Source organism: Rhipicephalus microplus, chromosome 7, assembly GCF_043290135.1.
Source record: "Rhipicephalus microplus isolate Deutch F79 chromosome 7, USDA_Rmic, whole genome shotgun sequence".
Classification (NCBI taxonomy): Eukaryota; Metazoa; Arthropoda; class Arachnida; order Ixodida; family Ixodidae; genus Rhipicephalus; species Rhipicephalus microplus.
Window position 1 is genome coordinate 2755307 of NC_134706.1, and position 17430 is coordinate 2772736.

Below are 17430 nucleotides of genomic sequence, written 5' to 3' on the forward strand. Positions count from 1 at the left end.
AACGCGATAGCGTTAACACGTTTCGCAGAAATTCTCAAAGCCACGCCATTGCTTAAAGTTGATTTGGAAAAAAAAACACTACGTGGATGCCATGTAGCGGGAGGAGTTTCCTCCCGCTACATGGCATCCATTGCCATTCTATAATCACATCCTATAATCACAGCAGGCGTCAAAACTTGTGCATTGCACAACGATGAGGCTGCCCGCCCATCACAAAGTGCGCAGCAGCGAAAGTACACGTGACACCTTTCGAGGCGTGTTCCAATACTCACCGTAGACGGCTAAATAGTCATCTCAAGTCCCATTCCAAGTCTCCCGTAGCCAGCGAAATAGACCGCTTCGGGAAGACGGCATTGTCGACAAAAACGATCCAGCCTGCTACTTTGCTCTCCAAACAAGATGGCGGCTCTGTGAAATCCTCAGATAGCTCGGATCTCACCGGAATGGTCGTTAGCGCACAAGCAGACGATTTTTGTGGCGCTCGAAGTGAGTAACGCTCAATTTTTCCTAGGTTTGAACACGAAATAAGCTAAAAATGGCAGTTACGTTTGTTTATCTTAGCCTTCTCTTCTCGACGCGAGGTGGCGTCTCGAAGGTAGACGCCATCCAGACTCGTTCCATTTCTGTCAGAGAACACCTACCACTTTAATGCTGTCTTGAAAGCTGTCAGCGTAGACTGTCTACGATGTTGTCTAGAGTCGGAACACAGACACGTACGAATGGCAGGTACTTCGCCAATTAGCAAAATGAACTATCACGTAGTGGGCATCCAGTAGACAGCCATTAGTTTAGGATCTACCTACACCGGCATTTTAGGACAGCTTGAGATGGCGAGTGTTACGCGCTCAGACGATCCAAGGTTGAAAGCAATGCGCACGGAACCCTATTACGCTTCCACTCTCAAAGGCGAAGCGCAAACAAGTTTTTGGCTGCGTCATTTCAGCGATTCTGTCGCACAATTCATAGACAACAACCAGGGTTAGTTTTCTTCAATTACTATTTTGTATTTGTTCTTTTTCATTTGTTGGGGGGCTCTGGGGAGCGTTCTACTTGGGCAGCACCAGGTCGGCGATGAAGGTGCGAATCTCTCCGACGGCCATGTGGGCCTTGATGATGGCGCCTTTGTCGTGGTCGAAGGCGTCCCCGCTTCGCCGGGGCGCGTGCCCGCGTCGCCGTCCGCTGGCCACCGTCACGTTCCACTCGAACTGCTCTGGCTGCTCGTCCAGCCACTGGCTCGCCGTCAGGGTCACCTCGCGCACGTTGGTCGTCTCGTACGTGGACATCAGGGCCTTCGCATTGAACGCAGAGCATTAAGAAAAAAATCTTACGATTCAAACGAAGGAATTTTCATTGCTCATAGGGCTTCGTGTTGCCATGAACACGAATAGACGAAATGCTCATACCTTATAAATATATTGCTCAAACGTAGTAAACGAAAAATAGTTTTGCAATTGATAGAAGTATATTTTTATAACAAATTTCAGGATATAACACTTATTTTTGGGTAAGATGTGTTTGTTATTTAATTTGAATGATTTGAACACCACACTCGATTTAACGAAGGTTTTTCTGAAATAAGCGAGTTAAAAAGTTGTGGTATCGACCAAGGCAGTCTTTCTTCGAGCGTACGCTATCACAATAGAACATCTAGGTGCCCTAGCTATGACGATAGCTTTTCTTTGATGAAGCTGCACACCGCAACCATGTGCGGGAACCGTGGACTCGACAGTCGGTAGTACTGTATACGTACAGGATGGTGCAAGAGGTGGTCGATTCAGTTAATTCATTGATTGTGCGACATCTAGCCACAACGCACTGATCATCCTTTCCGGTCGACTCGCTCGCACAATAACTGCATTCGTTCTCCACGTTACCGCATAAGGGTGGCCTGTAATAACTTCAGATGGCGGTGTACATGGCTTGCATAGTTCAACGTGGGATCGCCCATGTTTATAAGCTACAATGGGGCCACCTTCGCGGACATTTCAGACGCGCGGGCTCATATGGTTCCCTGACAAAAACAACGCTGCAGTGTGGTAGCTTTTGGTTGTCGCCCCCGTGTATGTCGCAACAATTTTTCTTGACAGCACTTTGGCACGCACAGAACGGAATCGCGCGCATCCTACCACGCCAAAAAAAAATAGATCACTGTAAATTTGATCGTCCCTTTACTCGGGAAAAAATCTTCGGTGAATGGTCGCACAGTTCACTTATTAAATGCGAAGCAATTCTTTGGGAACTACATGCACTTTGAGGATCTATCTATCTATCTATCTATCTATCTATCTATCTATCTATCTATCTATCTATCTATCTATCTATCTATCTATCTATCTATCTATCTATCTATCTATCTATCTATCTATCTATCTATCTATCTATCTATCTATCTATCTATCTAGCCGCCTACGTCTAAGGCGTTCTCGTGATTACCCCCTTAATTTGGGGCAAAGCAAAATTAGCAGGGGAGGGTAAGATGGTTTGACGAATGTAACTCGCTGGTCATGATATGATGTGTGTCGTGAAACACTTTCCGCCAGACAGTGGCACATACCCACGGCTGGGTATGGATGCCTGTGAGAGCAGACATAGGTAATTTTAACGCATGAGCGTTAAAAAAAAGCGGACATCGGCAGCGTTTACCCGACGATTGCAAAAAATAAATGTCAGAGTCCCAGCAGGAATCGAACACCAGCATTATGCGTGGCAATCAATACCACACATCCACACCAGGTCTCGGAACTACTTTTCAAATAGGCCCTAATGTTAGTGAAACGCCGATTGTGGTTGCAGTGCTACTTATTCAGTTTTATGAACATTACATGTTGTCACATGGTCGTGACGTTACGCAGGCAGCAGGCTGTATGTCGAATATGAAACTGTTAATTTGACCGACCGGTAAACGAAAAGTCAGATTACGGCAATACACACTGGCACTGCACCTATCGGCGAACGGGCATTTGGCCATCGATCAACTGATCATCGCTGGGGTGCGCCTTTTTTTATTGCATCACGCGTCGAACTTTCCAGTCTGGTGGTAGCGAAATCTCTGGAACAAACTTCATTGTTCGCTTCTCGCGCAAAAATCTTGGCAAAATGATCTACTACGATTGTGAAGCTTCCTGAGCACTGAAGAGCGATCTGCGCTGAGCATTGCTGACAGTCTTTGTGGGCGTAAAGTTGGTGCATATTAAACTGAAGCAAATGCTTGCGGCCAACTGTACTCCTACGATACCGCCGTCACGTCGGGTTATCGTCAGTTGTAGTTGGGTGCCATCCGTTGACTTATATAACATGCAGAGCTACCATTCTCGCTAGCGCTTCATATCAGCTTATCTTTTCGGCCGTTGCTAATATCCATGTTGCTGTTGGCATCTTCACGCAACTGCAAACAATGGGTTGTATAAAACATATACGGCTGTTTGCATGCATTTGTAGGTATCTTTAGCGCCACTCCGTCCGCATGCTTTGCATAACGCTGGTTACCAAAGTACGTGAGATCTGCCGAACTGTTTTATTTATAGGGTTTCGACTGTATATAAATAAATATATAAAGTCCGTTCTTATCAATGCAACGGTTGTCTATCAGATGTGTCTGTGCGTTTCATGTGTTTCTCAATGCTGATATATGACTGCAGGTTGTTGAATGACATGCAACTTTGTCGTTTGCGAAGGGGGAAGGTGGGGATGGGAGTTCAACTCGGAGAAAATGGTCTGTACTCACGTGCAAGGGTACGGCCACGTCGGCCATGGGCGTCTCGCGGGGCACGATGGCTGGTTGCATGTACTCTAGCCGGAACAGCACTCTCTTGGGTTCGTGCTGCTGCAGGGTGAGCAGTTGCACGCCGTGCGGCAGGGCAGCACCCAGGCCGCGGAACTGCGACGAGCAGTTATTACGTCGACGCCGATTGCGTCGTATTACGTCGAGCACGTGTAAATGCGTCAATATATGTCGTTTATGATTGATACATTTAGGACAGATACCATACTAATCTGGTTATAACGAACACTGATATAGTGAATTATCGGTTACAGCAAACTAAATACGAACTTTTGCAGGTCACGTTTGATTTTAGTGATATTGATTGAGGCAAAAGCCGTAGGTGCATCATCAAATGCCAATACGAGCGGCGGTGTCAACACGAGTGATGAAAAAAAAAAAGTCATCAGGTGATGCCGCCCACCATATGTCATCACGACGTCGCAGATCTCCAGAATTGTTGACGTCATTGCGTCCTCACTATGACGTCATGTGCTGAAGTCAACACCTGACATCGTCGCTTTCGCAAAGGTGTTCCGATCGTTCGGGTGGCGCGAAACCACTCAAGGTGCAGAAAACTTTCGGAGGAGAGAAGGAATCAATACATCGACTGAAAAGAAAAGGAAGAAGCTGGCTTTCTCCCTCGAGTCATGTACACGTACGCGCTGCAGCACGTCAGCACGCACGTGTGGTCAGACTTTAAGACATTTGCATAAAGTACCACGCGCGTTTTGTCTCTGCCTGTATTTTATATTCCGTCGTCTCTCTTCGTTCTTCATCTTGCTTCCCTCACGTCAAGACTTGTCGATCCTTTATCGCCCCTTACAGCCTCATTTGTCGTCTTTCCGTGAGCGCCCATAGCGAGGCGTCCCATAGTAATTTGATTAACACTCATTCCTGATCGAATCTCTAACCTCACTGACAAAAATGAGTTCCCAAATGTAAGACCAGAACCATTCCCGTTTTCGACGGACCTGAAAGCAGCTGGTTTCATAGTTTCCCTCTAGCGCTGTGTGCTTCGTTATTGCATTTTTCTTTTGCTTTACAACAGACGCTTTTCCTCACGTATCTATCACCCTCACTTACCCATACTCTGCGGCACTTGTATTCGCTTACCCTTGGTGTTTTTTTAGCCCTGTAATTACACCACCACCTCATCATATTGAATACCGTAAATCCACGTTCTGTTACACCAGAGCTTCACCTTCTCTTTCGCATATACTATATGCGCCAGCCGATACACGACATTCTGACTGTCTGCAAATAAGGCAATAACGTCAGCAGGAAATGAACTTGGACGCTGCTGTTCTAGCGCCACGCCAGCCTGCTTGTGTTACAGATTAAAGCCAATGTTTCTAGTGCTTTTTTCCAAGCTCACCACTTACAAAATAAATGACAGCGGGAACAAAGAACATCCCTGTCCCAGCTCCATGCGTTCTATATTTATTCCTTCCCATTCTACTCAAACCTTATTTTTCTCGGTACATGTCCCTAAAAGGCTGTATTATAGTCGTCACTTATGGCCAATTCTTCCAGTTTGTCTCACAATATTTCCTGACTAGCGTTGCCACTGGTGATGATCCTCGGTCGCGCTATCTTGCTTCATACTTTGATTCACCGGGGAAATCGCTTAAACGATTGTTTCAAATGAATCGACTGTTACCTTTCGGATGGATGAATGAAAGCTATAAATCGCTTGAAAGGAAAGACGATCTCCACATTCTTTTAAAATTTATCACTGCTCATCAAAATATATTTTACGTTGTACCGTGATGCTTGTCTGTGGTGTGGCGGTTTTATATCACATTTCTTCGAAGTGTGATCGAAAGCAAGGTGATTTGATTTGAACTCTTTTATGGCAACACCAAGTCTGGCGCAGTGGGAGGCATAAACTCACCTGCTCGGACACAGAAGTGCAATGAGCGCTTCTGAATCAAGTTAGGCGAGCGGCGGAAACCAGTGAGGCCCTGCACTTGGGGGCCCACCCAACGTGCTCCTCCCTTTTTCAATCCCTTCCCTCAAAATAAAGTTTTGTTCTTCTTCTATCGGCGTCGACTTTCTAAGGGGGGGGGGGGGGGGTCATAAGCGTGCCACCGGGTTCGACAATGAAAAAAAAGGAAAAAATTTTCCTTTTTTTATGTCGACTTAATGGCTTAGTTGTCTACTTCAATTAAATCTATCTTACCATAGAAAAAAAAAGACGTAAATGCACAGCCCATGTTCATAAAGTTGAGCGTGGTACTGAATTGACGAGGACAGAAGAGGAAAAAAAACACAAGCCATTTTTGTGTGTTCTTCCTGTCCCATCCTCGTCAATTCAGTTGCACGAACAATGCTAACAATCCGCCCTTGCTATGCACAGCCCAGTTTTCGGCGCTTTACGGCAAAATTTACGGCAATTTTTTCACATGTTTTGCCCTTTCTATGTAGTTTTCTGCCAACAATAATCTAACTATCTCTTACTTAGTTTTGTCCCGGGCGTGTTAAGCTGACCGTTGTTGTCTCATAAACCCAAGGGCTTCATGTAGTCTCGTGCCTAAATGCACATCTTGGTGGACATCCCCGCATTCAATCAGAACATGCTCCGTTGTTTCCTTACTTTCCCCACAGCACGTACATTGTTCGTATTCTTTACTGAATCTCACTTCATAACTACGCGTCCTAAGGTAACCCGATCTGGCTTCAAACAGTAAAGCGCTTCCATTTGAATTCATCACAGCGCCCTCTGGTCAGTGCATGCTGCCATATACAACGCAGATGTAAAACAAGCGTGCGCCTTACGTTGCGCGTCTCGATCGTTCTCGTCTGTGGCGAGATTCCCTCGGAGAAGGCGAGTACGGGCGCCATGACGAGTGCGTTGGCCAGCTGTCGGACGCGCACAGCGGCTACGTCCATGCGACCCAGGTGGAGCAGATGGCGGCCACGGACCACCAGACCTTTCCTGTCGACACCCAAGTCGTTTAGAGACTGCATGACTCCCTTGCCGTCGTGGCCCATGAACCGTCGGTGGATCTGTCGTGCCGAAAATGTGGTAGCGTTTGTCGCTTGTCGGTGCATCGTAAACTACCATGGCGCGGTAATTAATCTGAGCAAAAGATGAAGTAACAAATGGACACAAGCGCTAATGTCCGTTATTTCATATTATGTCATCGTTTTTTCCACGCTGTGCATACAAGATGTACGGTTGAAGAATGGGTCATTTGGCACATGAGAAATCAACCCACCAGAAGGACGAAGTACGAAAAAAAAAAGAAGTGACACGCCATTCTCTCCTTTATCCGCCTACTTTCCATTTTGTTCTTGGGTTTTTTTACTCAATAGTTCTCGCAGAGCTACTAGCCAGCTTACGAAACTTGTAAGACTCCACTTTTTTCAACCACACTACACACAAAAAAGTCATGACTCGTATTTGCGAGTCGCGGATTCCCACATATATGACTCTATAGAGACACATGAAATCTCTTTGGAGTCATCATGCTCTCGTGGAAGAGCCGTGGGACCCAAAACAGTGTTATCGCGTCTCTTTGACGAGTGTCATATACGTGACAAGTCAGTAACAGAGATTCTTTCGGTCTTTACGTCCCGAAACCACGATATGATTATGAGAGACGCCGTAGTGGAGTGTCCAATAGTGTCGACCACCTGGGGCTCTTCAGCATGCATGCACCTAAATCTAAGTACACGGACCTTAGTCCTAGCATTTCGCCTCCATCAAAATGTGACTAGAACACTGGACAAGGCGCCCTGTCCTGTGCTCTTCTCGTCTTCGTAACTAATTTTCCATTATGAACGTATGCCAGCACGCCTAACTAGCAGTCATCTTACACGTGCATACCATGAGCTCAATGGTGCCAGGCTGGTAGGCGGTGCCCCCTTGCGGCCTGTCTGGCAGCACGCTCATCTGGAGCTGTCTCTTCCTGTCTCGCACATATATCCAGGACACCACGGGGTAGTAGTTGGACTGCACCAGCTGGCGCTCGCGCTTGTTCTTGTCGCTCGCATCCCATGGTCTCGTTGCGTTGGCGCTGCGCCAGATGACGGTTCGTGTTTCGAAGTAAATTAGTTTGCAAAACAAAATACGAGGCTTGCCCGCTAGGCTTGGTATGAGGAGGGCATATTCCTACTGACTAATCTTGTTACCTCATCACCCTCATCAGCGCCAGCTTGATTATACGCCCACTGAAGGACAAATGCCTCTCCCATGTTCCGCCAGTCAATCGAGTCTGTGCTTGCTGCAGCCGCATTATCTCCGCCAACTTGTTCACTTAACTTTTACCAACAAACTCTCGGCCACCTGCTCACACACTGGCCTTTTCTTGGAATTCATTTTGTTATTTTGAATGTCTTGCAGCTACCTTGGTTTCTCATCATAGGCGTACGCACGGGTGGGAGCGGAGGGCAGGGGTGCTTAGTGGAGATCAGTGGGGTGCCCCTTTAGTCACATAAGAGGGCAGGGGGGTGCAAGGTGTTTCCCGTATTTTGACTTAACCAGAATGGGGTTGCTGTGACACCACCCCGAAGGGGAGCCCAGCTCACGCCTATGCTTCGTACTACATGTGCTGCCCAAGTCCATTTCTTTGCGTTTTCGACTACAATGTCGTTCACGTGTGTTTTGTACTTGACCCATGCGAATGCGTCTAATGAAGCGCGGCCCCTTCGGTCCATTCTTTATTTTCAGTTCGTTTTACGAATACACAAATTTCACAGCGCCAATATCGTATATTCGTAATTCTGATTCCGGTCTTATAACCGTGAAATGTATCTGTGGGAGCGTAAGGTGGCCATAAAAAAAAAGCACACATAACTCGTTTAGGTAGCGCAGGAGGTACATATTCACTCACGCTCGTGGCATTGTCTGCTTGCCGTTAGAGTCAGTGTAGAAGATGCCATAGTTTGTCAGGTTGGACTTGAAGCGGGTCACCACGTCATAACCGAGCTTGGATGGGGGTCTGCGTAAGGTTGAAGTTTGAGCCCTTTACAAACATGCAACACCATTTATCCTTTAGATTAGTCGTCTCGGACCATTCGAGAACGGCCTGCCTGTCTTATGTGATGCTTACAGAGAATTCAGCGTGCTCATCGCGTCGTTTCTTTCGGGGCACGCCTGAATGGCATGCCGAGATGCCTTCACAGTTGAGTGGATGTATCTATCGATGGCACCCTAAATGCCTCATTTCTATCATAATTTCATAATTGATATATATGACCATTACGGCTGCTTCTATATGTATTGTAAGATAGTGAGAGAAAGGGGAGTAAATACATCGGTTGGGATCCCCTAAGGCATGAGCACAGAAGGAAGAGAGGGGGGGGGTACAAGGGGTTGGGGTGCAGTAATTAAGTCTCTTCAATAGTTGATCATGTGACTTTTTACTCACATTGCTATATAACCACGTTTTTTGAAAATATCTAAAACATCAGAAAGTTAGTACTTGTATGTCTCTTCTCTGTTAGTTCATTATTTATGGGCTGTTTTATGGAATCTCAAACAAGAATAAGTGTTTGTAAGAATGATTTTATGCGCAGGTATGTATATGGCGTAGCTTATTACAACGCATTTCGAACAAACAATGTTACTGGACACTTCGTATAAGGTCATGTATCGTGGACCTCACGTGGTGGGAATGGGTCCGGCGATCCAGTCGAACTCGATGTAGTCCTGGTCGACGTAGAGCCTGATGACCTGGCTTAGCCATGGGGTGAACCACTGGTGCACCTCCTGCACTATGGTACTCTGCGCAGATCAGCGGATGGGAATGCTTTATTTGTTCATTGTCTGGTTAACCGAATGCCTGACTGTTAAATTGACCGCCGAATTCGCACACATTTGCAAGAAAGCTAGACATTGGGGAGACATCTATAAATATATGTCCACATGTGTCTGTACAAAAAGCTGCAAAAGCCAAAGCCAGTTCTACCCTAAGTCTAAGCTGCATGAACTGACGAGCAATGATCCGCCTGTTTCTCTTTTAGATGAGAAGCAGCCCTTTGACTGGAGTACGTGCGTCCATACGAACGCGTCGCAACGCGTTCCCCTCGCCGCAAGCGTTGGAGCGGTGCCAAGTAGGCTGTGCGTTGACGTCACGCTCCCCTTGCACGTGTACGCTGGCGTCACTCTCTCTCTCTCACCCACAGCACGCTCGCCGCAGCGCCCGCACCTGCCGGTCCCTCCGCTCGCTTGGAACATGCTTCTCTCTCGCTTCACCCTCTCCACTACCCGCAACGATCAACCGCACGTCGAGTGGAAACACTCTTTCGGTTCATTTATCTGCGATGAAACCTAACCCGCTTCTAGTGTCTCTGTGTTTCAAACAAACGTTTACTCGAGTAATGGCTTCACCTAGTTTCGCTTTAAACCGGTTTTCCACCACGCGCGTCGACGCCCCTTTCAACCGAGTCAACGCTGTGCGCACCGCTGCTCCTTCGCATCCCATCAGGGCTTCGGACAGATGGTCCATAATTTTGATTATCTTGTACTTATCTGCTCTTTTCTGTTCTTTTTTTTTGCGTTGATCTGCTTTTCTCGGTCCTTTCCATACGATCATGTGATAGACTATGTGTTTTTCTCTACTCATGATTATGTTATTTGTTTTCCGGTTATACATTTTCTGTTCTACGCTCTTTATTCTACAGTTCCTTTACTGTTTACTGTTACGAAAACTGTGTGTAACACCCAGGGCTGGTGTTTCGTCTTTCTCTTTCGTGTCAACTCCGGACGCTGACGTTCCACTGTCGTGTCTTTGACTCGGACAGATGGATTAGCCCTTCGGCGGCACTGGCGTTCACCGACAAGCACTCGCTAGCGTTCCCAACATGCTGACTGCTCGGCTGATGTTCATCACTCCTATGGAGGAGAAAACGCTGTAAGCCCGTGTGCTCAGGTTTGGGTGCAAGTTAAAGAGCCCCAAATGACCGAAATTTCTGGAGCCTTCCACTACGGCGTCACTCATAGTCAAATGGTGATTTTGGGACGTTAAAGCCCAGTTATTATTATTACGTTCACCACAGATGCGACCTGCGTTACGCCAACGCAAGGCGTGAGAGGACGGCAGGGCGGCCTCCTTAATCTGGTCTGCAGATAAAAATGTAGAATAGCCCCCTACCCATCACATGCAATAATTCTTTTTGCTGCAAAGCAATAGAAAAGAAGCTGATGCATGGCCTTGAATTATTTTGTGTAAGCCAAGCGGCGTCTCAAATATCTCCCCTGTTGTGGGATCACAACGCCTTCCAACAATGCTGGTTTCGTTGAACTTAGGTTCACAGCCACATACTCCTAGCAATGATTGATTGATTGATATGGGGGGGGGTGATATGGGGGGGGGGGGTACACATTCTGAAAACCTTCATGTTTGACAAGTTGGTGTGGACGACATTTCTAGCGCATAAGCATAAGATAAAAACACAACGCACTGCATTAACAAACTTTATCTCTGAAAACGTTTTGTATTGTTTTAAAATAAAGTCAGTTGATGCTCAGCGCTCACACTTTGTGTTTTCTCTACTTTTTTCAGTATTCATTCTTCTTCATCTTTTGCGTGTCGTATGTGACATACACTCTATATGGGCAAGACAGCAAGGTGTGTTGAGCCTTCTAACAGTGAAGCCATTTAGCAAATTGTTCTTTGTCCACCCCGTAACAACAACAAAAAGAAACCTCCCATAAATGGGTATTCGCTTCAGAAATCGGCAAAGTCCCGCCACTCACCACTAAAAATGAAGAAGGTAGCCCGACAAATGTGCCACAGAAATTTGATAAGCCTATCAGAAACAATAATAAATGACTACGTGCTACTGAAATAGGGTAAATTGCACTGTACACAATTTCTAGCAAAAAGGCAAAATGCAGCAGTTGACCCTACAGCGCCTAACCCATCTGTAATCATTTAATGGTTATTATTAAATGTTTTGACCACCGCCTGCAACAAATGGCTGCGATGCGAAGGTGGTGAGCCGAAGACCCCGAGTGCGTACAACGAGGGAATGCAATGCAGGGAAAGGCAGCAGCCCCGAAGCGACGTGGCCGTGTCGTGGCTGGTTTAACCGGAACGTGTCTGTGCTGAGAACCAACGTCGCAACAAGCTAGCATCGCCGAGGTAAAGCTAGAAACAAGACCGTCCTAAGCAACCGTATTCAGAATCGCCCAGTTTCACTGTTTTAAGATTTGCGCCGCTTAGTTTAACCAATGTTTTTTTTTGTTCTTTGTGCAGCCACGTGCGGGTACAATACAATACACATTTACTTACAAAAAATACAAGGACTCTGCGGGATACCACTGCAGCTAAAACCTGTTGGAAAGCAGCTTGACTGGGCCGGTGAGCAAAACACATATTGATGTTTTGCGCATGTGAATGACACTTCACTTGAGAATTCGCCGCTTGTTTTGTGTGTGTTATTCAGTGATTTCGGCGCTATTCGTGGCGCCGTTTCATAATTACGAATTCGTACCAACTCTTCCAATTTTCAGTCCGACTCAGCGCGCGCGGATGACGCGTTACCGTTACGAGGCGGCAGGTGGCGTTCGCGCGAAACTCCTCGGCCTTGGCTTCCTTGGGCGCGAAGAGGACGTGGCCGTACTCGGAGCCGTAACCGGCGAACGACTGTTCCAGGGACACGTGCTGGTTCTGGCCCAAGAGCGAAACCCTCTTCAACAGGCAGCTGCTCGAGTCCACCGCCACGCTGTACCACTGCGTTCGAGAGTTCTTTTTGTTAGGTATACTACGTAAGGTGCAACCACCTTGTGTCTTTTAAACGAATGTTTTCTTACTTTTATTTCGCGACGTGAATCGATACGGTCAGGAAACGTCCACAGCACCAATACAGCCATTTTGACTCGGACGCGGAACGTATACGTATACAGTTCTTTTAGTAACGGCCCAATAGGCACCCGACAGTGAACCAGAGGGTGCAACGAAGCTCTTTGGGCCGCCTCAGCGAGGCGGAAATGTTGTAGGCCCGTGTGCTCAGATTTGGGTGCACGTTAAAGAACCCCACGTGGTCAAAATTTCCGGAGCCCTCCACTACGGCGTCTCTCATAATCATATAGTGGTTTTGGGACGTTAAACCCCACATATAAATCAATCAATGGGCCGCCTCAGCATTGTTGGTACCGACCGCCAGGGTACTAAGAAAATGGAACGCTCGCTGAACACAGTGACACGCTGAAGTGTCAGTGCCCTTTTTTGGCACATTTGCAAAGAACGCTTCCTGGGTGCTTACATATTAAGCTGTGACCGCTTGCTCACAACTAAAAAAGACAATGATACGCACGTGCAAGTTCGGTTTTGCTGGTTCTACTCGCTAGGCTACGCATTGGAAGACTCGGTTTTGCGGCGCCTACCCGCTAGGCTGTGTGTTCTGGCGCTACCATCAGATCTCGCAAACTGCATTGCCGGGTGCCTATACGGTGGTGCCGAAACCGAGCCGATACATCCGACATTATTTACCCAGTTTATTGTGCACCTGTATAATGTACACCAGGTCGAAGTAGTGTTGAAGGGTCATAGGCGCGACAAGGGCTTATCTCGAGGGTATAAGCTATTCAAACTGGGTCTCGTTGCTACTTTTTTTTGCATCTTTCTTTGTGAATCCTGTTTATTCCTCCTCCACGTTATATCTGTGTTCACACCGTTATATCTCTGTTTGCAATAGGTTTTAAATCACTGTCTTAATAAAGAATTGACAGGTGTTCATATAGCATTTTTTATTTCTATATCAAACTTGTATTTTTATCTTTTCTCATGTTTTGCTTTTTTGTTCGCTCGTTTTAATTAGAGGTGCACCAGTTCTAACGCGGGCGTGGCTGTCGTGTATAAGGAGTTCTTCAAACTCCGTTGCAAGCGGAGCGTCTTTCTGGTCAGTGCCATTGAAGGACTCTGGTGGCATATACGTTTTGTCGGTGTAGTATTTACCAACAAGTTTCTCGCTTTTCTTCCTGAAAGTATTGCAACCTCTTAATTTCTAAAATTCATTAAAAAACTACATTTGAATTGGTATTCAAGGCTAAAACCTGCGACTTGCAGCTTGACATGAGCCCAGAAACCACCCCAGGTGCCCGACCTCAGCGTACATGCTGAGTCATGAACAGAAACGTACTCGTCCTTAATAGAGCATTCAAATAGCAGGTCATCATTTTATATAGCAACTATAACGCTTCTCTAGCATAAGGAGCATCGCTCAAAACTGCGTGAGATGCTTAAACTTGTGTACAGAAACACAAAAACAGCGAAAAGTGTTGCGGGGGAGGCAATACATGAAACGAAACACTCAGTAGGAAGCCTCTAATTCTTGTTGGGACAATTATATACTTTAACTAATGGCCCTGGTACGTACAAAACGTCTTTAAAAAGCTTTAGTTCTTTCAAACGAAGATTCTTAATTGCTCTCGGTTGTTTTTAGACACGTTAAAGGACCCCTAAAGCAATCTGAGCGTGAGAGCATGCGTCCTTTCTCGCCTTCATCTCCTTCTCGCCACTTTTTTTTTCATAAAACGCGCGGGAAACAGCGACGATACTATCGGCATTATGTGCTTTTCGGCTGTACGCTGTTATCTTGGCAGTCGAAAACAATCAAAACGAAGTGAAGTCGGTCGATCACATACGCGAGACAACGAGACAAGGCAGAAAGGGCTTGAGACTGCGTGACAAAGCAGCGTTGGAGACTATTCACGACTGACGTCCTTCACACATGGACAAATCAAGAGCTTATTCCATCGTGACGTCACGTGAACCAACCAATGGTGTTGCGAATTTTGCCGAATAGAAGGGAAGCGCCAGGAGAAAATAGCGGGCTCTTTTTTTTACATTTTCCAAAAAGAATAAAGTGTGTGTTACACCTTGTTTTTGAGGATGTAGTCGGTGCCGGCGGAGAGTACACGTTCAGTAGCCTTGATTTGCTGCCTCAGGAACGTTGCCCCTATAGGGAAGAAAGACACAGTAAAATACTTTAGAGTTTATGCTTTAGGATATGAAACTTCGAAAGCTGTGTTACTTTCATAATTTTGTGGATCTATGCCAGCAGCGCGCCACTGTACCCTTTCTTTTATTTCATTTTCGTTTTTGTTTTTGACAATCCCAGAGCGTCAATGTGGCGGTTCTTCTGGTCCGAAACAGCTTCTCGCTGTTGTGCGCACAGTGAGCGTGTGATAGTGCACATATAGGGTGCCACTACGCAATCGATCTCTTGAACATCCTGAGTTATATAGCAGCCCCAGAGCGACCTCTCATTTCGAAATAATTAAGCCCTCCCTTGTGACTAACACGCAGACAGGGGTTTCAGTCCCAGTCAATGCAGAGCTCCAAATATGAAAAAAGAACACTCTACAATATACTCCGAGTCATCAGGGGTGGTGCCAGAATTTTTAGGGGCGTAGCTCCTTACGCCATGGGTTGCGCGTCTCGTGTTTGTATAGTATGTGGTAGTAGCCACCTCTCGTTTAGTTCTTAGAATGTCCGCTGGATGGCGGTACTTGTATATGATGAATATAAGATGAAAAGATGTGAAATGGCGGTACTTGGATTGTTCACTAGACAGACAGACAGACAGACAGACAGACAGACAGACAGACAGACAGACAGACAGACAGACAGACAGACGGACGGACGGACGGACGGACGGACGGACGGACGGACGGACGGACGGACGGACGGACGGACGGACGGACGGACGGACGGACAGACAGACAGACAGACAGACAGACAGACAGACAGACAGACAGACAGACAGACAGACAGACAGAAGCTTCACCCCACTCATCATCATGCACTCCGTGGATATGCTGGAAATTCTTCTCTTTTTTTGGGGGGGGGGGGGGCTGGGAGGAGGAGGGGGCCACCGACAACAATTGTGTTCCTTCGAGGGTCAGGGAGGCACACAACTTATGCATTGTGTTTTGACTGTGCTTATTCTTGTGGGGGGGGGGCAAGGGGGGGCAGGCGAGAATCTCGGGGGGCTCCAGCCCACCCGTGCCCCCCACTGGCGCCGCCCCTGCGATTAATGGGTACTCTATGAACAAAAGAAGCGCTCCAGGGAGCCATGTGTTACCAATATGTCTCCAACACGATGCCCATCATAAAACAACGTGAAATTGTTCCACGTTAAAACACTTTAACCTCGGATGGTTGGTTCAGCGAATCACGGAGCTCACCGCGGAACCGCTGCACGAGGAAGGTGGAGACGCCTAGCGGCGGCACGGTGGCGAGGAACACAAGGTCGTGGAAGGAAGTGCTGTTCCTCTCGGGAATGTGGAACAGTGCGTGCTGGATGGGAATGATCTGCGAACAGTCACGATTGGGAACACGTGTGAACATAAATGTACATAAGCTCATATGTATTAACTATACTCATTGGACAAAAACTTGGAGAACGCTTGAGCTTTGCCTTCGAGAGCAGAACGCGTTATCGGGCCTCGTGCGCTCCGCATTGTCGTGCGTTAGCCTACAGCTTTAATTCTCGGTGCGTACCTCTACTGTGCCATGAGGAAATGAATGACTGTGCCTGCAATATTGTCCGTTTCAAACTTCTAGAATGAGCACTTGTTACGTACCCACTATTACAGAACTCTTCATTTTGCGAATCAGTGAAAATCCCAATACACTTTCATAAGGCAACAGACGAACCTACGCAGCTGCTCACTTCGTAGATGCTTTTGCAGTTAATGACGATTAAATATGTACGAGCGCATAAAAAAGGATGTAATGGTGAAACACCTACTTGTTGCGAACTTACGTGGTGTTTTGAAGTTTGGCGCGATTCTACGATTCTACCAATACATATTCCATGCATTAACAAAAGTCTTTTCACGACTCACACTGTTTCTTTCTTGTTTTTTATGCAGTTTGAAGCAATAGCGTAGCTTGTGGTGGAACGCCTGCTTGCTACGCAGACCACGTGGATTATATTCTCACCCGAGCCGAAGGCTTTCATTTATTTTATCTACACGCTTGCACAATTTTCTGTCACGGGCGAGATGATTATTTGTGGGTCACAAACAACGACGCCTACGCCGAAATTTCTGCCAAATGAGCTCTTCAACGCTATTTCATTAAATTAAGCATTTTTTTTATCTGACCAGGTTTCGCCCATAAAAGCAGTCACCAGTGTTCGGTGAAAGCCACGCCGCTATGTGAGGGAAACTTCTCGATTGTTTTTAGATCGTGGGCAACCTTCTGAGGCGGAGAGCCAAGCTGCACGACGCCGACACGTCGGAAGGCAAATCGGTGGTGAGGTGGAGGCTTTGCAGGCAAAGAGCGAAAATTGCGCAAATTGAAAATAACGTACAAAACTGGATTATAAATTGTTAACTTTAGCCACGCATGCCACAAGATTGTGTTCAACGGTAAGTTACAAGCGAAATTCCCTTTCATGTCAGAGCTCTCATGTCGGGTTCACGATAGGAAGTGACAAGTGAAGGAGGGCAAGTTGACGTCATGCGGGGGCCGCATGACACGAGTAGCGGAGTTTGTCCTGGAAGTAACGCGCGCACCAGTGATTCAAATCCCGAAATCGCGAATTTATGGCTAATTAGCTTACAAACTATCAGCTACACTCAAAGAAGGAAACTCATACAAAATGATTCACATATCACATGCTGCATGAGACAAAACTCTCTTAGACAGGGCACCGATAATATCTGGTGTCTCAAAACCACAAGGGACGCCATAGTGGCCGTA

General features: G+C 46.7%; 2 protein-coding genes across 2 annotated transcripts in view; both read right to left on the reverse strand.

The window, feature by feature from the left end:
• Nucleotides 1-677: 677 nt before the first annotated feature.
• Nucleotides 678-8527, reverse strand: LOC142767213 (lysosomal alpha-mannosidase-like). The gene is made up of 4 exons (XM_075868471.1): nucleotides 7596-8527; nucleotides 6542-6772; nucleotides 3725-3877; nucleotides 678-1289 (listed from the first exon to the last, which is right to left on the reverse strand). Exons 1-4 carry the CDS (start codon nucleotides 7659-7661, stop codon nucleotides 1047-1049), a joined length of 693 nt encoding a protein of 230 aa, XP_075724586.1. The 5' UTR covers nucleotides 7662-8527; the 3' UTR covers nucleotides 678-1046.
• Nucleotides 8528-8532: 5 nt separating this feature from the next.
• LOC119179438 (lysosomal alpha-mannosidase) overlaps nucleotides 8533-17430 on the reverse strand; it is a 45378-nt gene continuing 36480 nt past the window's right edge. The window contains exons 17-21 of the mRNA XM_075868381.1: nucleotides 15906-16032; nucleotides 14595-14674; nucleotides 12259-12447; nucleotides 9376-9494; nucleotides 8533-8709 (exon numbers count right to left, since the gene is read on the reverse strand). Coding sequence (XP_075724496.1) covers nucleotides 8598-8709; nucleotides 9376-9494; nucleotides 12259-12447; nucleotides 14595-14674; nucleotides 15906-16032 — 627 coding nt within the window. The 3' untranslated portion in view covers nucleotides 8533-8597. The remainder of the gene's footprint in view (nucleotides 8710-9375; nucleotides 9495-12258; nucleotides 12448-14594; nucleotides 14675-15905; nucleotides 16033-17430) is intronic.